The sequence below is a fragment of the Ursus arctos genome, unplaced genomic scaffold (assembly GCF_023065955.2).
Source record: "Ursus arctos isolate Adak ecotype North America unplaced genomic scaffold, UrsArc2.0 scaffold_2, whole genome shotgun sequence".
NCBI classification, from domain to species: Eukaryota; Metazoa; Chordata; class Mammalia; order Carnivora; family Ursidae; genus Ursus; species Ursus arctos.
The window spans coordinates 30,493,616-30,520,179 of NW_026622874.1; the positions used below are offsets into that span (position 1 = coordinate 30,493,616).

General features: G+C 48.9%; 1 protein-coding gene across 2 annotated transcripts in view; it reads left to right on the plus strand.

Annotated features, from left to right (window-relative positions):
- The window catches only part of KCNH1 (potassium voltage-gated channel subfamily H member 1), a 351,315-nt gene that overhangs the window by 263,889 nt on the left and 60,862 nt on the right, over positions 1 to 26,564 (plus strand). For both annotated transcript variants that reach the window (XM_044387791.3, XM_026509088.4), the window contains exon 10: positions 6,351 to 6,547. In XM_044387791.3, the coding sequence (XP_044243726.1) occupies positions 6,351 to 6,547 (197 nt within the window). The remainder of the gene's footprint in view (positions 1 to 6,350; positions 6,548 to 26,564) is intronic.

Genomic DNA, 26,564 nt, shown 5'->3' on the forward strand with positions numbered 1-26,564 from the left:
CCTTTTCCCCATCACCTAGCATGGTGCCTGACCAAGGTAATTGGGCTATCATTTAATTTCTCCAGAGCTCACTTTACTCTCTTTGAAATGGACCTGATGATCCCTGTGGAATTTGCTTCACAGGGCCATTAGCAGAATTCTTCTTTTACTGTGTCTGCGATTTACTGAGGACCTACTGTGTTCTAAGCCCAGGGCTAAGAGCTTTGTTCACATTAAGTTCATGTAAACCATACCATGCCCCTATGAGGTGGGTCTTATTATCCACCTTTTTTAGCTGGGTAAATGGACACTGGGAGGGGTTTAGTAAGATGCCCAGTGCCCTTGGTTTATCTCTGTCCCTAATATCTGTTGAGTGCCTGCTGTGCCCCGAGCCACGGCTGGGATACAGAGCTTCCAGGGATGGCGTGTTTCCAGAGGACAGAGCACACACGTGATGGGGAGCTGCTCCGGCCAAGGGCTCAGGGAGGAGGCTGGAGCATGTTTGGAAGCCTGAGCAGGAGTTATCTAGACCAGGGAGCAGGGTGGAGGTCTGCGGCGGTGCTCGGAAGGCCCTGAGGGAAGCAGGGCACCAGACCTGGAGGGACTGTAAGAGCCACAGCGTGGCTGGAGGGCAGAGAGTGAGCGAAAGAGGGGGTAGGGCCCCCCCCCAGGCTCCCAGCAGGGCAGTCCGACCTGTGTGGCCCTGAGGCTTGTGTTGAGGGAGGACGATAAAATGCTTGGAAAACGTGCCGGGGGCGGTACCAGGGAGGGAGGGCGAGACTTGGCAAATTCTCTTTGTGTCTTAGACACGTCTCAGGGGACCAAGGAGGGGACCCAGATGCGACATGCCTGGCTTGTGTGATGAATCCAGGTCTGAGAACTGCCCTTGTCCTCATCTTCATGCTCCTGAACTGCACAGTTCGGTGGGTGTGCGCACAGTCTTCTCAGAGCTCGCCCGGAAATATTTGTCCAGCCCTGTCCTCTGTCTCATAAGCAGAATTATTCCTAGGGCTAGGGAACAGAATGGGCAACCCTCCGAGCCTCTCTCAGTGACACTAGGGTCTCTGTGGTCACATTTCACCATCCTGATGAAGTGAGTGACAAGGGCCCTCTGGTCTTGAAAGGGCAGAGGACCTCCTGATGCCCCAGAGAGGAGGAATCTAGACAGTAGGGCAGGCTGAGAGGACTGGCCCTCATGGCAGCCTGTGTCCTGGCAGGTCTCCCAGCATCCCCAGTGTGGCCCCCAACAGCATTTGAATCCAGGGCTTTAAACAGTGACTCAACAAGTTGGTGTTGCCTGCTCACTGTATAGAGTATGGAAGGCACTTAGGTGAGTTTGCAGCTGAAGGAGGAGACCAGGTACTTTCCTCAAAGGTACACATTATATACTGGCAACACTCGCCTCTACAAGTGAGTGGAGGAACAGATAATCCAAAACATGAGATAGTCCAGAGGCTTCTGGCTTTCCTCCTACTGAAGAGCCCTATGCTGTGTCTCAGGGCCTTTGCATCTGCCGTTTTCTCTCCCTGGACTCATCTCTGTGCTATGTCTTTATGCTGGTTAATTGGAACTCGTCCCTCAGGTCTCAGCTGAGACATCGTAGCTCCCTGAAAGCCTTTCCTCAGCACTTGAGCTTGAATGGGCACTCCTCCTGCTTGGTGTCCTATCCTGTTAGCATGAGGCACTCACTCCTGATACGTTATAGCCCCCTGGGTCTCTGTCTCTCACTACATCATGTCTGTCGTTCCCCTGCTATACCTCAGCCCCTAGAAAAGTGCCTGCCTAAAGTTGCACGACTGACTGAATGAGTTCTTTCTAATTGGTTTGGGTCTAGAAATGGTTGGTGACTTTAGAAGCGAAAAGTAACTTATACTGCAGAGTTACGTTTTGCCAATACAGGGTACCACTGTGCGCGGTCCTTCTAAGAGCACACAATAGGGAATAGTGAAGAGAAGCAGCTGGAGATTTCAGTTTTGTTCTGACCCCTCTGGCCTGCCAAACTCACCCAGAGCCTGTCTTTGAATAAAGAGGGACTTTTCTGAAGGGTTCCAGTTGTCAGTTTCAGAGCAGAATTGCTTCCCTGTGACTTTTTAACATTCGGGTAGGCTGTTTGATCCTCCCGGGGACCCAGTTCCAGCACCTCTAGAACTTGCCCCGATCACCCCTCCTAGGCCCTCACTCCCACCTTCCATGCCCCTTCAAGCCTCCTCATGTAGGTGTTCCAGCTTCTGCCTGGGCTTAAATTGAATTATCTACAGGGTCTTGGTTTTTTCCCGTGCTCCTTGCAGAGAGCTGCCCTCCCTCTCCCTGTGCCACCTCAACCCCGTGTCGCAGCTCCCACCTATGTCTTATGAATGTTCTGCAGTCCCACAGCTGTACCCCGTGGGGTTGTTTATGTCCACTGCGACAGTGGAGGTGCGGTAAAGACAGCCACCCTGAAGTGGGGGTGGACGGGGGGAGAAGGATTAATTATCACAGGGATGTTTGCTTGGAGTTTTAATTAGACTGCCATTCCTTACGTCCCCTTTTCGTTCTGTTTTCTCTTCCCCAGCTCAGAACATCCACTCAGAATGTATTTTAGAAACTTGGAATGTTAGGTTTTAACATTCTGCACCCAGTGCCTCAGTATAATAAATAAATCAATAAGCTGGTTGCCTCCAGTAGTTTGATTGCCAAGTGCATTGGGGTAACTGTTGTTCTTCAGTGAATGATCATTTCTTGCTACAGAACAAGGGATGAATGTGAGTGTAGGGCTTGTCCTGGCCTCTGATTCGTAACCCTGACCTGGGAAGCCATTATTCCCAGAGCTGTGTGTAACTTACAAGCCGCCTGCCAAATGCTCTGTATCCTCCCCCTTTGACAGTTTCCCCAAGTTCTATGTCATAAATACATTTCTCATTTGCCAGAAGAGGCTTGGGTTTGTTTTGAATCTAACAGGCCCTCTGACACCACACTCTTAAATCTCACTAACAGATCATTTATACCCAAAATGCTGCCTTGACAGGAAGAAAGATCGTATGGTTTTCAATTTGAGTTGAAAATCAAATCCAAGTTATAACAACACTGAGACTTCCTGGACTCTATAGATTAATCATGATTATCTTACCGTGAAATACTTTGTGTAGTAGGAACTACTCTCTATTTATTGTTTCTGTCAAAACCTTCGGTTGGAAAACTTTTTCCAGTGGGCATGTTGTCATTTCTAAAGACGCACTTATTAATTTCATGGTGTGTTTAACTATAATATGGTTGTCCTTTATTTTATGCAATAGGCTGAATTTCTACAGATAAATCGTATGTTAAATACATGTGAGGAATTATTATTTTACTTTCTGGGTTCTTTTCTAGTTGGAAAAACTACTCCCAATTTGTTTGAGAAGTTATAATGCTCATTCATTAGGTTTTGTTTAAATGCAGGACATTTGACCCTTGAAGAATGTGGGGCGAGGGGCGCTGTTCCTCTGTGCAGTTAAAAATCCATGTATAACTTTTGATTCCCCAAAACTTAACTACTAACAGCTTACTGTTGATGAGAAGCCTTACTGATAACATAAACAATAACTTAACATGTGTTTTGTATGTTATGTGTATTATAGACTATATTCTTACAACACAGTAAGCCAGAGAAAAGAAAATGTTATTAAGAACATCATAAGGAAAAGAAAATGCATTGCAGTGGTATACTGTATTTATCCAAAAAAATCCACATGTATGTGGACCTGTGCAGCTCAAACCCATGTTGTTCAAGGATCAGCTATAATCTTAATGAGAATCAGGCAAGATTACCCATGGGCTTGCACTTTCAGTGGCTCTAGCTTAGTTTTACTACACTTCATCCCAACAGGAGGCTACAAGGTTTGTCAATTCTTCATGTTCTCACTGATACTCAGGACACTCAGGAAAATCTGCTCCTGTGAGAAAACCTCGTTGTTCTTTCTTGTCCCATTCTTCCCGGGCAGGAAGTGGGGTCCCAGCTCAGAGCTGGGATCATTTGTGATGTTCTGCTGGAATATAGGGTAACTTCCTAAGTAATTGCTCACGGGCTTTTCAGCCGAGTTCCAGGATTCTGTGTGTTCTGGTTATCTATTTCTGCATAATAAACCTCCCCTAAATGTAATGGTGTAAGAAATTAATGACTGTTTCTCACCATTCCGTGTTTAGCTCAGTTGGTTGGTTCTGACTTGGGCTTTCCACGCATGGCTGCATGCCAGCGTGGGCCGGGGCTGCGGGCATCCAAAGGCTTGACGGGGCTGGCCGGCTGGCCAGGGTGGCTCATTTGCATGACTGGCAGAGGGCTGGCTGTCAGCCGAGAGCTCAGCCAGACAGCCCAGCAGAGCACTAAGATGTGATCCCTGGTGTGGCTTGTTCTTCTCAAAGCGTGGTAGGTGGATTCTAAGAAGGAGCATCCTAACAATAAGTGTTTCAAGAGACCCAAGCAGAAGCTACAAGGTTTTTTATGACCCGGCCTCAAAAATCCCAGAACATCGTTTCTGCCACACTCCAGAGAAGGGACTAAGGCAGAGTCCAGATTCAACGGGAAGGAAATTTGGCTTTGTCTCTTGATACCTCTTGACCATCTACCATTCTGTGTGTCAGAAGAGCGTTCCCTAGAAGAGTAAGAGTACATAAAAATGAAAGTCATGGGAGGCACTGCAGTGAACTGTATGGAAGTTATAGAATGCTTGCTACGTATGAATGAATGGCCAGCCTTGTTGGTTAGAACTCAGTACCAGGGAGCCCACATTGAATGTGGTAGCATCCCACAGAGAGAAGCATTCCCATCCAGTGGCCCCAGCCCTAAAGTAACCCGCTCATAGTGCGGATGATTGAAAAACACCTGGGAAGGGAATTTAACTAGCACAGTTTTAAAGGCATTCTTCCCTAAAAGCTCCCCCATGCGTGCATCTTCATACTGAGTAGTAAAACTATCTTCATAAATCAGAGCTGTACGTTACCCCATAAACACATAGGAAACCGTGGAGTAATGTGTTCGGTACTGTTGATTTGTCGCTCACACTGTAGGGATGTTTGGAGAAGGCTCTGCCTGTGGAGTACCTTGTATCCTTAGAACGGATTCTTTGGTGTTTGAGAAAAGATCCAAGTTCTTTCCAGGGGCTTGGAAGTCTGATCGTCTCCTTGGCCTGAATGAGGAAAACACCTGCCCTGTTAATCATATGGACTTAAGGGTACCTGGGTCCCTGCAGCGTAGCTGGTCTGGACGCATGCGCCGACCGCTCTCCTGAGGGCTATGAGGGTTACTTTCTCCCCTCGTAGCATTATTTGCTGCCCCTTGCATACTCCTCTCCGGCTCCCTGTGGATTCAAATTTGTGTTTATCTGTGCTGGAAATTTAGAGGCACGATAAACAACATTTCAAGCTATTTATAACTGGAGGCTGTGCCAGGAATGAATTAGGCTTTGCATTAGACATATGTTAAAATGTTGGACTCAGGGAAACGTAAGGAGAATCTCCCTCGATGTGAAAAGCAGATATTTAGAGGAGACTGATAGAAGTTTGACCCAGAATATGGTTATGTGGGATTGGTGTTCTGTTGGCTTATTCCATACACTCTTGAGGAATGCCGGGTATGGAGGCTTGGAGATGCCATGTGTAGGGGACCCATGTTTTTACACTCCCAGGAGGGTCTTTGGCAAGGGTGAGGAACATGGAAGGAGGTAGTGGGGGAGGGTGAGGAATGAGGCACCAGACAAACATAAACTCTAGGGCTGTGGACAGAGTATGGGAGAGAATGAACTCCACCCCTACGTGTCTTTTTCCACATGGATCGTCCTAAACAGAGGAGCCCTCTCCTGATCTTCAGCTCCCGGTGGAGAGTCCACACCGTCTCCATACTGCTCACCTCTCAGTCAGTCCCACAGATGGAGATCCACAGTTCGCCCTCCCTCCTCCCTTCTCTTTTGCCTGCAGTTACTGGCAGAACTCCAACTCGGCACTGGACACAGTGTGACGTGGAGGGAACTCTCACGTTGGAAGTTACACAATAAGCAAGGACACAGACAGATTATGTGATTATAGATTATGATTGGTGTTTTGAGAATATGGGGGAGTGATAAAGAATAACAGGGGGTTCCCACTTTGGATAGGGTGTTCAGGAGGCAACACCCATGACCCCAACCTCATTGGCTAAACTTTGACATGTATTATATTATATGGTATTTTTTAAATTTCTTAAATTGAATGCTGTTAAGGTTCAAAATAAAGCCTGTTTTTGTTTTTTTGTTTTTTCCTTTCCTGAGTCCGTGTTGCAGAATGTCAAATGGGCAGCCATTCTGGGAGACAGTGGGAAGTCAACCGGGATGGCCAGACGATGTCTGGTTGACACTTTCTTCACCAGCACTTTCTCTCCCTAGGGAAAGGAGACGTGTTTGGAGATGTGTTCTGGAAGGAAGCCACCCTGGCCCAATCCTGTGCCAACGTGAGGGCCCTGACCTACTGCGACCTGCACGTGATCAAACGGGACGCGCTGCAGAAAGTGCTGGAATTCTACACGGCCTTTTCCCACTCTTTCTCCAGGAACCTCATTCTCACCTACAACTTGAGGAAGAGGGTAAGCTGGCAGTTTCGGCTTCTTTTCCACCGAGCGCCGTCTCTGTGCACTTAGGATAACCACACGGGCCAGGAAAAGTCTTCTCGCGGTTTCTGTAAGGGGAGCAGTCGTTTCTATAGAGGTTCTGAGCGTGGCTTGCTCTTCAGAGCTTTTACTATGAAATAAGGGCAAGAGGAATGTTGCTAGATTAAAAGATGGATTCATTTTGCTGCAGAAGGAGTTTATTTGTGATGTGTCCGTGTGTTTTCCCCAGCAATAGCTAGACATTCTAGCATTTTGAAAAGATGAGTAAAAAAATGAGGTCATTAGTCAGTGAAATGGCTGAGGGGGGCTACTTAATTACAGTAAACTGAATTCTTCCCAGTGACTAGGACTTACTAAATGGTGTGAGGCCATTAGTCAGCTGGTCATAATTTTTAAAAGCTAAGAAGATGAGTCAGTTGGGTCCAGAAAATCAGAAAGGTATGGAATGTGGTCGCCTAGAGAATATCTTATAGACACCGGCCAATTTAATGGGTTGAGAAATGATGAGCAGTTTTAAGAACCAGAGAAGATTTCTTGTCTGAAATTGTTTCCTTCATGCTCAAATCATCAGGATTGCTCTGGCTGTCTCCGTGAGGGTTAAAGTAGTCACTCGTCTTGTACTCTTCAGGTTTCTCATGACTGATTTCTTGCACGTCGTCTGTCTCTTTTACAAGGTAGCTCTGACCTATAGAAACCATCTGGAAGGATTGTCATAGGAATCTTTCCAAAAATGACCTCATAATATTTCCTCCAACACTGTTCTTCTCATGGTCCTCGTCTCTGTGGACAGTGTATCACCCTGGGGTTCCAAGTGAGAAATGCTGGCATCATGGTTGATGTTTCTCCCCCTCCCCCATGGTGACTTTACTTCCATCCTTGGGGCTCACTCCGAGCTCGTGGGACACAGAGAGAGCCCTGATCCAGACCTTCCCCGCGTCCTGTCCCACACAGTAGGCTCCTGCCTTGTGTCAGTCCACAGGGGGATACTTCCTCCTTTGGCCAATTATGTAACCTTAAAAACTAATTGGATCATGTCACTTCCTTTGTAAAGACTTTTTGCCCCACCCCCCCCAAGTTTAGGATAATGTCTGTACACTTCAGGATGGCTTATGTGGCTTTTCACATCTGGCCCTGACGTAATCCCCCAGCCCCAACCTCAGCCACTCTACCCAAGCCCCCACCCCACCCCTACCACTCCCAGCATGAGAGCTCTGCACAGCTCTGCAAGCCACACACTTTCAGAGCCCTGGACCTCTGTGCTCACTCTCTCTCGCTCTCTCTCGCTGGGCTTCCTCAGCCTGGCATTCTTTTTTCTCCTGCTGTGTGTGACAAACGCCTGTTAACCCTTAAGAGGGCCGAAATGTTATTTGTTCATTCATCAAACCCAGTACGCACCAGCTGAATGAGACTTGACATACAAAGCTGAATCACATGCAGGGCCCTATCTCCTGCAGGCTGAAGTCTAACAGAGAAGAGCAGCCCAGGAAGGAGAGTGCAGTACGTGATGCTAAGTACGATGAGGGTGATTTGTTCCAGACGGTGTGGGAGCGGGAAGGAGGAGGGCAGCTAAAGGGGGGGTGGGAAGCGGGCAGGGGGCAGCGGGCAGGGGGAAGTTGGGCAGCGGGCAGGGGGAAGCACTTGAGCTGGGTCTTACAGGATTGAGCCTGCCAAACAAAGAGAGGGGGCGGGTGTTTCATTGGGAGGGGCAGTTCGAGCCAAGGCACAGAGGAAGGAAATAGCCTTTTGTCTTTCACGGTGCCTTGTACCAGGTTCCAAACGCCTATCATTGGGTTGCCCCAACAATATGCTCCCACCTATTTTATTTTATTTCGAGAGAGAGAGAGCACACAAGTGGGGGGAGGAGCAGAGGGAGAGAATCTTAAGTAGGCTCCACACTTGGTGCGTGCAGGGCTCAATCTCACGACCCTGAGATCATGACCTGAGCTGAAATCAAGAGTCAGAGGCTCGACCAACCGAGGCACCCAGGAGCCCCTGCTTCCACCTATTTTTAAATCCCTTAATTGTATCATTGTGTGTGAGTTCCTGCTCAGAGACCTGGGAGGGCAAGGCCTCTATACCTTGATATCCCCAGTGCCTAACCCAGTACGGAGTATAATAAACATTTGGGGATGCCAAGGAGAAAGAGATGGGATCTCTGGGCCTCAGTTTCCACATTGTGAAATATGAGGTTGTGGCTGGACCATTTTTATGGGTCTGTGATTTGAAAGCTGGTCATTCAAATTCTAGTGGGGACTGGGCAGTGGCGGAGAAGCGTGCATTCACGGTTCTTCCTTGTTTATTTGGGAGCATGGAGTGCTTTCTGGTCGTCCTTTTAGCCACGTGGATTCTTCTAAAGTCTATTTTTTTAAATTTTTTTCCTTCTTTTTATGAAAGCAAGTTGATTATAATCAGCTTTCAGTGTTGCTGATAATATAGATTGAAAAAAAGTGCAGTTTGGGTTATTTGGAGTAGTAATCATTTTGGAATAATTGTGGATCAAATAAATCTGTCTTAAAAAAAACAAGGACAACAACAAAAAACAACAGCGCCTCAGTGGTCAGATTGTTTTTGTAAGTACAGAGTGATTGACAACTCGTAGAAAGGAAGCCTCCGGGGCAGCATTTTTGAAGGGCTGGTGTGGTGGAGGATTGGGCACGGTCTGTGTAGCCACTGGTGTAGAGGAAGCATCTAAGCTGTGGAAGGTACGAGAAAGAACTTGGGAAAGATCAGAGGTGTCCAAGGAGGCAGCACCGAGTGGTCCTTAAGGTATTTAGACACTCCCTAGGTACCCCTCCGACATGTTGTGGAGGGGACTGAGGCACCCAATGGAAAGTCAAATCAGTTGACCTTCAAATGTCCTTCCAATTGCATGTGCCTAGGAGTCTGGTATGGATCCAAGACAATTTTAGTGAGATCCTTTATAGGAAGAGGTAGCCATTCTTTTTCTTGGAAAAAAGAGGCTTGTCATTTTGGTGTTGCCATTGTAATCTCTCATTGTGTCCTTCTGAGAATTAATTCATAGTTACATAGGGCATAGAAGACAAGAACATTACATGCATGAATTATTCTCGTAGCTATTTTTTTTCTGGCAAAGTGAAGTGGCTGTTTCTATCTTGGCAAAATCGAGTGTTATTTGCAAAGATTCCTGAGAACATAGTGCCTTTGACACCTGCTTAGGGAGTTGTATCGTTCTGTAGACGTCCTCTAGTGCACAGCAAAAACTTGGAGCTGGAAGGTGTGACTGTGGCCATCCGGTCTCTCCTCCACTTCTTACCACCTTCATTTCCCAAATAGGACCTTTCAGAGAAAGGTCACAGAGCTGGGTCAGTAATGAAAGAATTGGAGCCGGAAATGACTCACTGCACAGGCCTCTTGCTGGTTCTCCCAGCTTCATGGCCTCCCCTGGCCTCTGCATTCCTACCATCACCCCCAAATCCGTGTGTGTGAGCACCACCCTGCTCTTGGCACTGCTCTTGGGACCCAACGCAAGAAGGGACCTGTCACCTTCCTCAGTTTCCTCCAGAGACACCTGAAGTCCTAGGCAAGAGTGAAAGAGGCAGGACCCGGAAGCCAATCCAGCATTTTCCTTGCCTGTGGGCACTAAGCCAGATGAGACCTGGGTCTGTGTCCTGCCTGTTCCACTCAGTCCTTCTGCAAGTTGCAAATGCTGCCTCATCTGTAAAATGAGGGTGATGAGAAGTTCTGCCTTGAAGCGTGATTGTGAAGATGAAATGAGATTGTGCTGGCAACGCTCTCGCACACAGGGTCTCACACGTGGTATGCGCTCGATTCCGTCGTGGCTTGTTATCATTTTGTTTTACCCACTTGACGCCCTACGCCGCTCTACTCTCTACTACCGTGTGCCTTTTGGAAAATAAAAAGAAGGCTGTTCTGCCTTTGCTTATAGAGGGTACTCGCTCGCAGAATGTTCTGTGGGGCAGATGTTGTCTCCGTACGTCGCGCAGCAGAGGAACCAGCTTCTGTGGAATGCTGATACGGTGCTGGCCCCAGCGTCTCTGGCTCCCGCCGGTAGAGAGGTCAGCACTCACTATTTTCGCTAGTTTCATTCATGGAGGGGGAAACCAGGCCGTTCTGATATCTTAGGTCAGTCACCAGGGAGTCAGGGTTTTGCCAAAAGGAAAGCACAGCACGCTTGTTTCTTCTAAGGGCGGGGCACGTAGTTGTCCATGAAAAGTAAGGGAACGTGGAGCTTTCCTCCTCCCAGACCCTCGGCATTCTAGCGCGCAGGGCCCTCTGGGCATCTTCCTCCAGGCCCTCGGTGCTCTTTTCTGTGCACTCACAGCTTCGCACGATACTACTAGCAACACTGTCATCAGCTCCCGTTACTGCGCAAGCGGCAGCCTCCAGCACCAAGCTGCGTGTGTGTTGGGTCGGCTTATTCAATCCTGAGACGGCCTCATGGCATTATAGTATCAGTCCCATCTCTCAGAGCGATCAGCTAGGACCCTGTGGAGGAGAGAATCATTTCTCCAAGGTCACCCAGCCAAGAAGTGGCAGGTTCCAAACCCAGCACGTGCTCCCGATGCTAAACAGCGTTGCGTTGTCCAGGAAAGCCTGACTCTCAGCGTCTCCCGTGTTGGCGTTCTTTGGCTTCTGCCTTCTCCCAGTTCAGTGACTTTTCGGAGCTGGCACAGATTATCTCCAAAGTATCTTCACTATCTCCCAGCACACTCAGAAACGTGTGCAGTAAAAAGGAAGGAAGAATGGAAGGGAGGAAGAGAGGAAGGAAAGGAGGGAGGGAGGAGAGAAGGAACTAATTTGTACAGTGAATCATAGTAACATCCCAGTTTGGGGGACATGAGAAGGCTCATGTCTGTCCCTCAGAGTGATGACCCTACCGTGGCCAGATGTGCGAGAGAGGCCCAGCGCACTTCCCTCTGGTTAGGCAGTAGGCTCACCTGGCCATGACATTACTAACTTACTACACAGAGCACCAGGTTTGGGGAGAGGGGCCTGGCTTTGAATCCTGGTTTTGACTACTGACTAGCTGTCTTGGGAAAGTTACTGAACTAGTCTAAGCTCATCTGTAAAAAGGTCTAATAAAAGTCCCCCTTTTTTTTTTTTCATTTTCTATAGGTCAACTTTATTTTTGACTCTTAGTCACTGAGTGGTGGACAAAATCAATCCAATCACTTCTTTTCCCTGATAATATTCTTATTTATTTATTTATTTATTTATTTTAATTTTAATGTTTTTTGATTATATTATGTTAATTGTATGTTGATTTATTTATTTATTTATTTATTTTTTAATTTTAATTTTAATGTTTTTTGATTATATTATGTTAGTCACCATACAGTACATCCCTGGTTTCTGATGTAAAGTTCGATGATTCATTAGTTGCGTATAACACCCAGTGCACCATGCAATACGCACCTCCTTACAAAAGTCCCTTCTTATTGAGGAGATCAGATGCATGAAAACGCAGAAAGTGACATAGCACCTGTAGGAACCGCTCAATACCCGTTCCACCCTTCTCTCCACAGCCCACTCTCTCCGTCCACCTTCAGCCTTAGAAGCTCTGAGCTCATGCTTTGCTCGCCTTTGTTTATAACCAAACCCTTTCTTAAGGGCTCTACTGTCCCTTCACCCTGGGGTGAGGATTCGCCTCCCAGCAGGTGCTAGCTGGGAGATTGGGTCCTCCTGTTCATCAGTAGGACAGTAGAGAAAATATATCACAATTAAATGATGTAGACAAGTAATTAGGTAATTAACAGCAGTCAGTGCACGGGATAATTGGCATGTGGGTAATTGGTGGGGTGGTTCTCCTTCTCTGTGTGTGGGGCTTTATTTTTAAAGCCAATGTTGTTGTGGTTTTGAGTATGTTATGCGTAGCTTGTGCTTATGGTAATTTGTTCCAGGATGGATTTTTCTTAGCTTGAGAAGGCCCCAACCTAGTGAGTTTGGGAGGGAGCTGAGACTATAGTTACTGGTGGTTTCAAAGCAGGGGCCTACTAATGCCTATTTTCTACAGCCGAGGTTGCCACAGTGAGCCGTCTTGAATACTGTACATGCATTTCTAGCCTCCTCAGTAACCAAAGGGCATTTTCTTCTGAAGAGGAGAAGTTGAAAGCATTGGAGGCTTGGAAAAAGAGCTCTGTTCTGGAAAGCCTCTCAGTTTTCTTTCTGCACAAATTCTTTTGGAAGGTGAAAAGATGGAAAGAAAGATCCCAAGGCCAGGTGCTTGGCAATGTATCCCCTTCCCCACTGAATCATCACAGCCTAAGGTTTAAAAATGATCTCTATATAGTGCATATATTTTTTTTCATCCTTCCCTACTGAGGGCTTATATGGAATTAAAATCACCTATTACACTGTCAAATTATAAAGATAATAAAATCAGGTATTGGAATTAGGGGTGGGGGAAGGGGACAGACGATGTGAGTGATAAGGCCATAATTCTTTCAGGACAACAGCATAAAAATCAAAGCCAAGGCCCTTTTCCCTCAAGAGGGTCAGGGGCTGATGTTAGGGACCTGTGTAGACGTCCATGGATCCTTAGGGATCCTCCCTAATACCCCCCAAACATATAGCCGAACCCCATCATGATCCCTGGGGGGTGGGAGACAATGAAAGCACTCCATGCTCTGTTACGAACCAGCTTGAACCGCAGGTGGCTAGAGTATATGTGGACATTCCTAAGGAAGCAGTAAAGTTCTGGAGTGAGTGTGGGCTTTGAAGCTAGATCTCTGCATCTGGGCTCAGCCACGTGCTTGCTGGGGGTGAGGGCACAGGGGGAGATTGAATAAGTACAGCCGTCCTTCTTCTGTGGATTCATACTGTTTACTCCGAACGTAGCTATGGGAAGGGTGATCGTGGGCCGGGCACAGTGTCTTACACACAAGCAGGTGCACAGTTGAGTTGCTTTCCTTCCACTATCCATAGGAATTGGCGGTAGCAGAGCGAAGAAGGCGAGGAGGAGCCCTAATAGTGCGGCTCATAGAATAAGCACAGGGAGGCAACAGAGAGTGGTGGTTACAAATGTGGACTCTGGAGTCAGAGTTCTTGGGTTCAAATCTTGGTTCTCCTTCGTGACCATGGGCCAGTTATCTAAACTCCCTGGGCCCCAATTCATTCATTTATGAAATAGGAATAGTAGTAGCACCTTAGAAGGGTACTTTGTCGAAACAAAGTCTCCTTGTATGTGGTGTTCTCATTATTGTTATTGATGAGCTCCGCTTTTCTGGAAATGAGGAGAGCCCATCAGCTGTTGTAAGTTTTAAAACTTGGGGCTGAAATTTAATACCTAGAAATCTCCCAGACAGGTGATTCCAAGATCTGTGCCTGGGCCTTTCAGGTAGCACCAAACGAACAGGTTTGGGAAAGAATGGCTCTGTTGGGCTCGTCACAGATCCTGCTTTCCTCCTAAGGCAGAATGGATAGAGGGAATGGTACAGCCCAACGCGGAGGAGGTGCTGGGGAAGGGCAGCTGTCATTTCTCTTACCCCTTGCCAACCTTGACGGACTATTACATAGTGTGCTAATGAGTCCCACATCACAGGTTCAGTCCCCGGTGGGTCTCAGATGTTGAGTCCAGCATTTTACACATTTATTTGCCCCCTGACCATTTTTTGGAATCACACCAGCAAGTTTCTATTATCTACTGTAGTATACCTGTTGACACCTATCAGAGCTGGTGTTTTACAGAACATCTCGAGGAAACAGGGACCAGATGTTCTTCAATGTCTCTTCTGGCTTCAATGGTCAGTGACCTGTAGAACGGACAGGTCATGTCTGTGAAGCATCAAGAAGCCAAAGATAACTCTAGCAGCGGGAATCCTGTTCACTCTGACCTCAGTGACACCCCGCGCGGACACTGCTGGCAGAGTCTCTGCTTTCTCAGCATCCTTCTGAACTCAGTTTTCCCCTCGCTGCCCTGCATTCATGTCTCGTGAGCAGTGGCCTTAGGTTACCAGCGAGCAGTTTGTCCCATTCTGGCAAACCCACGTGTTCCTGAAAGGCTGCTCATGGATGTGTTCTGTCTGGTTCCACCAGTCCCGTGTTGGCCCAGTCACATTTCATGTTCCTACCCCATCTGCCCTGTGTCTGTGCTTCCTTGTTTAAGTGCTCCTTCCACTCTTAAAAATGTGCTCTTTGGCTCTGAACAAGTTCTTATGAATTTTGCCAGTGAGTCATGGAGGTTTTTATTCTAGCCTGAGCTTTTAATAAGTGCAGAGTTAGGATTGCAACCCAGGCGAACTTTCATAATAATAACTACGTTCTAAGATGTTAGATTAATGGAAGCAAATGTTAGTTCAGCCCCTTCAGCGGGTCTTTGAACACCTGCTTCAGGAGCTCACGCACAAAATCTATCCAAGCCCAGATGTCCATACGGATGGTTTCTGGTGTAATGTGTGTCATGGGCCCGCCTGATTTTGGTGCTTCTCATTGCAAACTCTGTTGGTTGCAATGTACTTGTTACTAGTGTCACTTCATGGTCTTGTCCTGCCTGTATTTAACTTAGGCTTCTGGGGTGAAGCTCTGAATCCACAATGGGGCCCTGTCCATATAGCGTCTCTTTAATCTCTCTAGTGTAAGCGAGGCCCCTATCTTTTTTTTTTTTTTTAAGATTTTATTTATTTATTTGACAGAGACAGCCAGTGAGAGAGGGAACACAAGTAGGGGGAGTGGAAGAGGAAGAAGCAGGCTCCCAGCAGAAGAGCCTGATACGGGGCTCGATCCCAGGGATCCAGGATCACACCCTGAGCCGAAGGCAGACGCTTAATGACTGCGCCACCCAGGCACCCCGAGGCCCCCTATCTTTTGATCCAATAAGTACCAGTCACTTTCTCTTCGTAGCTCTCATCATACTTCCAATGAACTGTTCACTGTAGGTCTTTTTTTGCAGTCTAGAGGCTTCGTAAGGGCTGGGCGTTGTCTGCCTGATTCACCTCTCTTTCCTGATCAGCTTTCTTAGAGCTTGGTACAAAGTATGTCTTCAATAATTGAATGAATGAGCAAGTGGGCCAACCAACCATCCAGCCAGCCAAAAATGAGCATACAAGTACGGCAGCCTCCTTCTTGTTATTGCTGTAGGTTTTTAAAGGCTTGACTACAAGGTGAAGAACCTCTCCTTCTGTCTGTCTCTGAAACTTTGCCCCTATAGCCCCCCTCATCCCTCTCCCCTTTTCTCTCTCCCAGGCTCTGAGTATAGAGGTCTTTCAGCCTTTGTAGGTACTACTGATGCCAGCATAAGATAATAATAATCACCCCAATTTATTGAGTATCTCCCAGGACCAGCATCTGCTAAAGCCTTTATATGCATCATTGTTTCATTAAGATGCTGAGGAAACTAAGGCTCAGTTAGCTGAAATAATTTGCCCCGGATCCAATAAGCTAAGTGAAGCTGGAACTGGAGCTCAAGTTTGGCAATCGCCAAGACCAACTCTTGCTTTTGTGCCCCTCCTCTAAGTGGGGACCCCACTTCCCTGAGGCGGGGTTAGCAGCCCTGGTTCTCCAGCCTTCAGTTCCCTGGGAGGAACCTGTCAGCCAAAGGATGGCTTTGGAGGCCAAGGCAGGCCCTGCCCGTGTCCTGTGTCGTTCTACTAGAAAGCAGGCCCCTGGCTGCTGGCTAAAGGCATCTGGGCCTCATGGAGGCACCATCGGCTACATGGCTGATGGCTTTTGAATGTTTGCTATTTGTTCAAAGAAAGGAGAAGGGGATGCTGTGGAGTCACATAGTCCAATGATGGAGCGGGAAGAGGCACAGTGACCCTCCTGACAAGTTTCTCTCTGGGTCAGCTGTGTTACCACAGAGGAAGCATAGCCTCGGGATGGTGTGTGACAAAGCTGCAGTTTGTTTCAGTCCATCATGAAAGGCCACAGGGGTGACCTTTAGCTCTCAGTTGGGGGCCACTTGACTGGAGGTGTGCAGCTGGACATGCCCCTGAAAATCAGGTCACGGCCCCTGTGTTGGTCAGAGCTGGGGAGAGGCCTTAACATCTGAGTATGGGTATGGTAGCCATGAGTCTAAGGCCCCTTCTAGTCCAGGAGTAGTCAGCAAAGGCTGTGAGGAGGTGATTTTGAGATGATATTGCTGGGGGGAGGGGGGATTAGCTGACTGGGAGAGAAATACAGTCCCCTGCGGGTACCCGTATGCCTCCTGGTGGACAGGGCACAGATGGGTGGCTAAATGGCTGATAATCAGGAAGGGGTCTTTGCATGGATGGCGGGAGAACAATGGATCTGAATCATTAGGAATGATTAGAATCTGGGGAGAGAGGGGCCCCGGAGGGAAGCCGCTGGCCAGTTTGTCCATCCCCCAGGTTTTGTGCTAGCTCTTTCCCCACCTGGTTTTGAAGACTCCAGAAGGGAACTGTCCCAGACTTACAGGGTAGGGGCAGCTTCAGCTTCAGGGTTTGACTTTTCTGGAGGTGCCTAGAGACCCCAAGGAGACGTGGACCAACATGGGTGACATGATGCTTTCAGGGGCCTGGGGGAGCTTGATGCCTCTTCCACCCTCTTCCCACTGCACCTGCTGAGGCCATAGGACCCCGGCCGCCCCTCAAACCTCTCACTTTCCAGGCTTTAAAATCCACCTGACTATCCCCGGGTGGCCTGAAGTAGCAAGAGCCAGCATATTTTCCATGACAGATTTAATTTTTAAAAAGCCCCTTGCTACAGGCAGCCTGCGGAAGATGGTGCCTTATCCCCGGGAGATCAATTTGCAGACAGCTCCTGCATTCATTCTGCTGCATTTCCCAGCGCACTTCTTGCAAATGCTTAAACCAGACATGAAAACAGCTTCTGGTTCACAGGGTAGGAATTTCTAAAAGGCGATCCTTGTTCAGAGGATAGCACCTAAAGTCCTGTCCTCCTCAGGCTGGAGCACATCATACATTTGGCACTTCCGTAGGTGAGGCGTGACAGCGCATCCGAACCCTCTTGGCCTCTGTAACCATCTGGATGAAGAGAGAAGTGAAGCTGGGTCCCAGTGACTAGAAGCAAGGCGAGGATTTCCCCAGGCTTGGGACAAATCCTATAACAGGTGGCAGGTGGTGGGCAGGGTCGGGGTGGTGTGTGTGTGGAAAATGAACAGGGGATACCTGTAAGAATAAGAAATGGCATAAAATACTAAAAATCCTTGGTGATGGGTATTAACTGGGCTTGTTGTGGTCTGCACTTTGCAATATATACAAATACAGAATCCTTGTATCGTTTACCTAAAATGAATAGAATGCGGTATGCCGATGATATTTCAATGAACACAACACTGGGAAGCCTGGCGAAGCAAAGTGTGCCACAGAAGATGGCAGTTAGCGGCACGCCATGTGGGAAACCTTTCCTTCCCTAAAGCCCCTCGCTCAAGCACGTGGAGGAATTCTGCCGTCGGAATTTGATTTAACTTGATTTCGTAAGAGATGATGTAATGATTATATAAGGTACAGGCGGCGTGAAGGGTGCTGCCTTTCTCTGATATCTTACCGATTTGGTTTACACTTGGCCCTCAGGAGGACCCCGGGAAATGTGGGCAAAGCTACTTTCTTTTGCCCTAGGACAGCGAGGAGCTGGGGCAAGACTCGGGCTAAGGGAAAGAAAGGGGATGGAGAAGTCAAGGTAAAGGATACCTCTGGCTGGAGGGTTTCGGGAGGATGAGTAGATTTTGCAGATAGTATTTATCGAAGAGAGGAACTTGGCACCTGCTCTGCGCAGCTGAACTTGGCCTGGGGAAGCACATGCCTTTGCTAACCCCAGACTGCGAGCTGGGCTGGAACAGCAACCCAGGGTTGAGCTTGTCTGCCAAATCCAGTTTTCCCGAACCTTCCGCCCCGGGGCCAGTTGAATGTAGCAGCCGCGTGGCTTTGTTTCGCTCTTAGGCTGCATGTTGAGGCAGCTAGGAGGCTGCCAGCATTTTCATCCTGGGCTTTCTGCTTAAGCTCTGCTAATTCCACTCTGACATTTCTCTCAGGTTAGAACCTGAGCAGGAATGCTTTGGGCTCAAAGGCTCAAGCCTTGCTCACTGGCGCTGGAGGCAGCTCCTAATTACCTGTGGTCACAAGTGACAAACTCCTCCGACTCTATAACCAACCATTTCGAGCAGTGTCTCTATTCCCAGTAGTCCCGACGGCCCTGATGGGAGAGCTGCAGCCTGTGCCTGGCGCAGGGCGGCACCTCCTGTGCTCTGAGCTTCCTCCCTCCCCCTCTCCCGCTGCCGGTTACTGCTCCGACGGCTCGAGGGCTCGGGGCTCACACAGGAGGCCAGAGCATGAGTGGTTGTCCCTTTGTCACCGCACGGGCGCTGGCTTCTGTCTCCTTTTGCAGAGCCAGGCTCTGCCTGCCTGTGTGCATGCACGCCCCTTGCACAGCTGTGGCTGGGACTTTGCAGGCTTCTCAGTGGACTGGTCTGTCTGCCCGCAGTGTGTGTGTGTGTGTGTGTGTGTGCGCACATGTGTGTGTGTTGTGTGCGCGCACGTGTGTGTGTTGTGTGCACACACACGTGCACAGCATTCCCTCCTATCAGTGATTAGTCCTAAAGGAGGCTGGATACTACACCAGCCAGCTGCTGGATCCAGTCCCCCCCAGCGTCCTGTTCCTCTCCCAGTGAGGGTTGTGGGGTCAGCTCCACTTGGCTAGGGAACTAGGTTTTTTTCCTCTGGGTTAGAGGTGAAGATCGGCCTGACATCTGTAAGCTTGATAACCCTGTAAAGTGCCATGTGTGTACTTTCTAGAAGGTAAATGCCCCGATCTGGGCCGGAGCCCCAGATCCTTAGTAATGACAGTGGGCTGGGCATAAGGTGGGAAAGGAGAAGAGGAACCGCACCTGTTATATACTCTGAGTGCACGGCCTTGTGCGCCAGGGACCTTGGGTGGCATTTACAGATTATTCATGGCTACAACCCCCCAGTGAGTTTACTGTAGGTTAATTATGATCCTGAGGCTCTGGTTCAGGAGACAAAAGATGCTCGTCCATGTGCACAGTGGGAAGCAGTACTTCCAAGGTCCCAGCCCGGAGCTCGGGAACAAATGTCCAGGGCAGACGCTACTTCCTCCCCTCCGTGAGGCCACGAGCAGCCCCTCAGAGGAGCTGGCCTCTGGGTCTCGTAAGCTATTGGTGGTGTGGAGACTCCAAGTTTCAATCTCTGTTGACTTAGCTTCCACTTTCTTTGCACGTCTTTCCCATTGTCTGCGTGTGTCTGGTAGGGCATGGGAGTCGCAGATTCTCCTCATCAGTCTTGAGCTTGGCAAGGAAAAGAAAACCATGTGCTTGGAAGCTTCTTGGGAATGGCACCGTGGTATCACCCTTCCACCTCCCGACACACCCTCAGCAGGGACATCCCCAAGTGTCTCACTTCCCTGTGGCTGCGGTCACAGACTACCACACACTGTGTGGCTTAAAACAACGGCAGTTTACTCTCTCACATTTCTGGAGCCTGGAGGTCCGAGGTAAAGATGTCAGCAGGGCCTCATTCCCTCTGAAGGCCCTAGGGCAGAATCCTTCCTCGCTTCTCCCAGCTTCTGGTGGCTCCTGGCACTTGCTGGCTTGTGGAAACGTAACTCCAGTCTCTGCCTCTATGTGCAGATGGCCTCCATCCCTTGCCTCTGTGTGTCATATCTACCTTTTCTTTCTCTCACAAAGACACTGGTGGTTGCATTCAGGGCCTACTCTAATTCCAGGATGATCTCATCTCCAGGTCCCTACCTTAATGACATCTGCAAACACCCTATTTCCCATTAAGGTCACATGTACAGGTGCGGGGATTTAGGCCTTGCACCTATGTTTTTGGAAGGGTGCATTTTAACTCATAACACCACCTTTACCTCCCTCTCTTCCCTCTCTTCTTTCTCTTCCTCCTCCTCCTCTGCTCCCCTCTTCTTCTCTCCCTCCTCTTCCTCCTTGAGTCCCTTCCCAGCATAGGAATTTTTTTTTCTCATAAGGAATATTCTTGTATAAGCCCTGCTCCTTCTTCTGGATGGTTCTTGGAATAAGGTCCAAGTATTTGGTCAATCCTAGTTCCTTTCAATCTTAAAGTAAAATATTTTCCTTTGATTTTCTCATGAGTAGTATACTCAGAACCCAGTGGAACTCTGTTTGAAAGAGAGATTGACAAAACATGGAAAGCACCAGGATCTCAGGAAAGAGCTTTGTGTTGGACATTAGAGAGAGCGTCCTGCTGGCAGAGCTTTGTGAGATGTTGGTAAGTAATACCCACTGCAGATGGTCGAGAACAATCTCTGCTTGACCTTCCAGCTCTGATCTCTCATACTCTCATTCTAAAAACCTCTCATGGTCCCTTACAGCCTCAGAATAAAGTCCAGACCCAGGGATCTCATATCAGCATGTACTTCCAGCTGCAGAGTGCATTGCCCCTTCATGCTGGTGTCTGATGCCCAACCACACTGACAGTTCCAGAACATTCCATGTACCTACTTCCATGTATGGCGTCTGGCTTGGAGCATTCCTCACCCTACTTCACCTCCTCCCACAGATCCCAACCCAGCCATCCAAACCCCTACTTAGAGTCTACTTCCTACCAAAGCCGCCCCAGTCTACTCCCAGCGAGAATCTCTCTCTTCTCTAGTTTGTCTTCCCACGGTGTTTTGTTTGGTCCTTTAGAAGAGGTAGAGCTCATGGTTTCCTATATGTTGGGCACATATCTAATGTTTCCTGTGGATTTGGGGTCCTTATTCATGTTTATCCCTTGCATTCCTTCGTGCAGTGCCTGGCACATAGTAGATGATAATTTAAGCTACTAGAATCACGACTCAGTTGCCACTCACCTGCCTTTGCACTTCAAGTCCAGAAGTGGGGATTTCAGCCCCATGTTCTCAGCCAGCCTATCTTTCTCCTCTCTTTCCAGTAGGCACCCTCAAGCCAGGGGGCTGCCCCAGGGGCCCACACCCTCCACGCCAGGGTGACAGGCTATCCCAATTTACCGGAGACCGTCCTGGTTTCAGCATCTAATGCTCTGCATCCTGAGAAACTCATCAGTCCTGGGCAAACTGCTTACCCTGCTCTGCACTTGGCCTCTCCTGGCTCTTGATGAAAATTCCTATGAATTGAATCGTATGTCTGGCTCCACCTTTCTCTGGTCATTTGTCCTACAACCGCCTAACTACTTTCCTCACCTGCTACTGGGCATCTGGCCCTGGCCGGGCACAGCCCTCCCGAGGCTTCCCCCAAAGACAATCTCATAAATGTGACTTCTGAACTTTCCACCAGCTCATGGGCATCCTGGTCTGGTCTCCTTCTCCATACCAGCCCCAATCCTAACTTGATCCATGTAGCTGACCCTCCCTCCACCCTCGTCCTCCTAATTCCCTGGCTTTATCACATCAAAGAGGGCCTGGGAGGATGAGATCCCAGACCAAACCCTCGCTGCTGTAGAGCCACAACTCAAAGATGCCTCCTCCGTGAAGCCCTCCCCAGGAAACTTTTTCCCACCAGCTCATCACCACTCCATCCTTCTTCCTCTGGGGACTCCTAAGTGACTGAATGGATCATGACCTCTTGGGGGAAGTACCTGGTGTCCTGGACTAGTTGTTGGGACCCAAGTTTCACCCCAAGTTTGCTGTAAGGTCAAGTTCTTAACTTCAGTTTCATTAATTGTAAAATGAGAACGTTAGGTGAACGCTAGTATTTTTACCAGCCTTACCAAACTTGGATTCCAAGGGCATCTGCCCCACGGTGCACTCTGGAGAGCCTTGGATACAAACGTCTTAAGCAAGACAGCCATGGAAAGAGGCCTCTGGAATCTCATCTCCTGTTGGCGCATTCCCTTCACCAGGCCGTGCTTGACTTGTAATTCCCATGTTTATCCTTTGATTCCCCCAGGGTAATCCCATCCTGGCCCAGCTGTGACTAGGACACGAAAGCCATCACCTACAGCTTAAGAGATCTTAAAGTACAATTAGACGACTGATTCCTTTGCCATGACTTGGCTTACAGAACTCAAGATTTGGGAGGAGAGGTTCAATTCCTGAGCCTTGTCCCAGGCTCAGTTTCCAGCAGACCCACCATCATGCCTGATTTGTCCCCTCTGTGCCCAGGATGAATGTCGGGATCCACATGTTGCTGCCCTTGGATGTTTTGGGGGGAACTAAGTCTATTGGTAAAACAGACTGGGGGGCCTTCCGCTTCAAACTCTCTAATGCGTGCACATCCTTGTGTGTGTGCATGTGCTTCTAACATCCGTGCCCCACTTTCCTTTAGATGTGGCATTTTCTCATATTTTATCTCATCTGATCCTGGCAACAACTTCATGAGGAACGTGACGGTCAGAGAAGTGAAATGTAGGGTATGCAGGAAAACTAGAACTTAAACTCCTCTTGTCCAGCTCCACATTCCACGTCCTTTCCACTAGCCCACTTGCCTGTGTGCACCTGCGGTGAGCTGATGAACAGCTTTGGGTCTCCCCAGACAGGGGCCCTGAGAACATTCCACTGACAGAGGCAGGCAGCCAAGAGAGCTATCTCGTTGTCCCTGGGTTAAGTTCCATAGACTAGTGTCTCTTAATCTTCAGTGTGCACACAAATCGTCTTCAATCTTGTTAAAAGGCGGAATGTAGTTCAGGAGCTCTGGAGAGGAGTCGAAATTGAGCATTTCTAACACGCCCCAGGGTGACGCTGGTGTTGCTGGCTAACGGTGTTTTGAGGCGCGCTTGAGTGCAGGGCTGTCAACAGCTCTGGGTGACACAGGCTGACAGGGACAGGGAATCTCTATCTCTCCAGGCCTGTCCCCAGGAATCCACTGCTCTTCCCCAGTGACCAAGGCCCAAGAATGCTGATCACGGGGTAAGTGAACCTAAACACCCGCCCTCCCCCATCCCCATACAGTCTGTCGGTCGGTACTCAGAAGCAGGGCACGTGGGTTCCTGTGTCTTATACGCGAAGCGCCACCCTGGGACCTGGCCTGTACTCCCCTGCAGCTGTGGCCCCTGGGCAGAGGGGGATCAGCTCTGTCCCAGAGCAGAGCCAAGCGTGTTGTCGCATGACACCTGCCTTACACTATGTTACACCAGATGGATGGGCTTTCATGCCTGGTCACCATCGGTTCTCAGCTGGCATCTAAAGTCTAGAAAAGGCCTTTTCAGCTACTTTCAGGAGCAAATGGACATCTGGAAATATACTTTTAGATATATCAAATATCAGAATTTCCAGGTTGAAGAAATGGAGCCGAATATTCGAATCCTGGCTGCCCTAGAAAATCAAGTCAATGCAATGCGCCCATGGAGCATTTCCTCACACAGAGACCTTCCCGGACCCTCGTGCTCCCAGTCCAAGTTTGTTCTCCCGTCCGTTTTTACTCACAGCACCCTTTCCCCCTTCATAACACTTAAACCATTGATCATTTAAAATATAAAGTCTTTGATATTTGCTTCTCAGAGTAGTTTTGTCCCCTACTGTCTCCCTAGTAATTAATGCTACCTCTATCTTCGAGAGTGGGTCCCCTGCTCTTTACCTCTCAGGCACTAGGCAGTGGTTCTCAAGGTGTGGTCCTTGGTTAGAATGGCAAATTTTTATCCCCACTCTCACCCTATTGACTTAGAATCTCTAGAGCTAGACCCAGAATCCTGTACTTTGTCAAGCCCTGCCGGTCATCCTAGTGCCCCCTAAATTTTGAGAACCATTGCGTCAGGGTTTGGGACAAGTGCCACAGTGTCGCACAGGTGCAGCCTTACACAGGCTGGCGGTCAGGAAGAGAAGAGGGCCATGGGTTCCTTGGAGCCTCTCATCATCTCACAGAGGTGCTGGGGCCCATTCTGGGTCTACATTCGAGGAGAGCAACCCATTCCCGTTGCCCATCTTCCCGTCTCCCCCTTAATAGTGTAAGTGAGAGAGCAAGCTGGTAGTGAAGGGCCACAGAAAGGACTTGGCACAGGCACACTGGGTCTGGGGAGCTGGCTGATTCCAGCAGTGATCTTTGAACGTAGCTGCCTGAACCCAGGGAGCCCTGGGCCCCAGAGAAGCTGGAGACCGCATCACCCCAACAGAGCGGAAACCTTGGGCCCTGGGAAACGGAGTTGGGATGTAATCCTTCCCACGGGGAGAAGGGAAAGCTCCCAGTCCCAGCTAGCTCACTGCCTAGACAACGCAGAGTGAGATCCCAGGATCACTGTGGGACAGCTCTGCTTACAACCCTGGCACTTAGTAGGCTCTCAATATTTTGGGGGTGAATGAGTAGTGTTACTTCCAACTCTGAAGCTGGTCCTGCTTTTCTAAGGTTTGGGTTGGTCACTATCAGACTGGTGGCTTCTGAAATACTTAAACAGGAATGACCTCTCTTGATGGGCAGGCCAGGGGCTGCATTAGCCCCAGTTTTGTCCCCATACCAAAACGCCAACCCGTGTAAGGCTGCTTGTGTTGGACTTCCAGATTCCTCCCTCCTGTGCAGGCAGCCTGGCTTTCTGAGAACCCTTCAAGGCTTCTTATCTCCACTCTGCAGTTGTAACCAGCACCCCTAGGCTGCCGGGCTGGCTCAGGCCAGTGGAGAGACCCAGTCTGTCTGACCCAGGGCCACCCAGGGAGAGGCAATGACTGGGAGTGTTTCTTTCTACCTGAATGGAGAAACCCTCACTAAAGATCTGGCCCCAAAGCTTTCCCTGGGCATGCTGGCCCTCCTGGGAAAGCTGATCTTGCCTTGCTCCTGCCATCCACCCAAGAGCCTCTCTCCAGGGCCCTCTGATTGACTTTCATTGTTCAATTAGCAATCTCTGAACAACTCAGGGAAAGCAATTACACAGCGCCTTCCTGGCACCCACGGGAAATGACGGGGGCTTTCTTGTTGCACAGACCCCCAACCCCAGGCTCTCCTCTTTCTTCTGCTCTCCATGCCTTTGCTTTGGCTTAGAAGCTCACATTTCTCCCCCATCTTTTGCAAAGTAGTCTCTCTATCACATGTATCATTTACAAACGGTCCCCTTCCTTGACTCATAATTTCTTCTCAGTGCCTTAATCTCTGTCCTCTTTTTTAATTTCCTCCCTGCTGCCTAGGACTACATTTTCTGGACTGATAAATAATGACACTGACAATGCTTTGAAGTTGTTTTGTAGTATTTTCCACCCCTGAAAACACACAGACACACAGACACACACACATCCACACCATGAACTGAGACGACTCCACCTGTTCTCACCATTTGAATCTCGCAGGTACATGATTCTTCCTCTCACTCGGCATTAGGCTCTCCCAGCTGATTAAACCTGCTCTCAGGTTTCTAGACAACTTCTCCATGAGCCCTCCTCTGGAGCTGAGAGCTGGGAGGGTGGGGACACTGGGGACATACTCAGGGCCCTGACCCACAATGCTCTCACTCAAACCCAGCCCTGTCCCACAAGCCCACCTCCAGCCCATAGGAAATTGAAGGCTCTGGAATTCTCAAACCAAGGGTCTCACTCACTCCCCATCTGCTATGCCCCAGCACGGTTCCCCTGGAGACCTAGAGAGAAAAGCCATGGGCAGTAGTTCATCAAGACTTCTGGTCTAATGAAGGGAATTCTTTTTATGACAATGCTCTTTGGCCAATGGTCACCTTGAGCCAATGGTCCCCTTTTGCTAAGAGTGACTTCAGCCAAATTCTCAGAAATAGAATAATTCCTTCTGACTTTGATGTGACTAGATTTAATCCACTGTCATTTTCTTCATTGTTTTTGTTGTTTTCTTGGCCTCTCCCTGACCTCACGTGGTGCTTTGAGAAGGCCTCCATTGGTGCAGCGCCTCCCCTCCTGCCCTCGGCTCCAGCAGGTGACTGCCTGACTCAGCCCTGCCTGGCGGCTCACCCAGTTGTCTTCCTTCCAGGAGGTAGGGGGGCACTATCTCTAATCAATTTACTTCAGGCAAATTAAGCAGGATCTTGCCTGCCAGGAATCCTGTCCACTCCTTTTAATCTCGCTGTGTTCTTCAGCCCACCCCCAGAACGTTTCCTTTTATGTAGTTCTTCCAAATATTCCCAGACTGGTGTCCAGTTAGTTAATGCAGGCTGTCCCTGCAGGGATGTCCTTGCAGGTTTGCAGGGTGTTGACTCTTTCTGAGTGC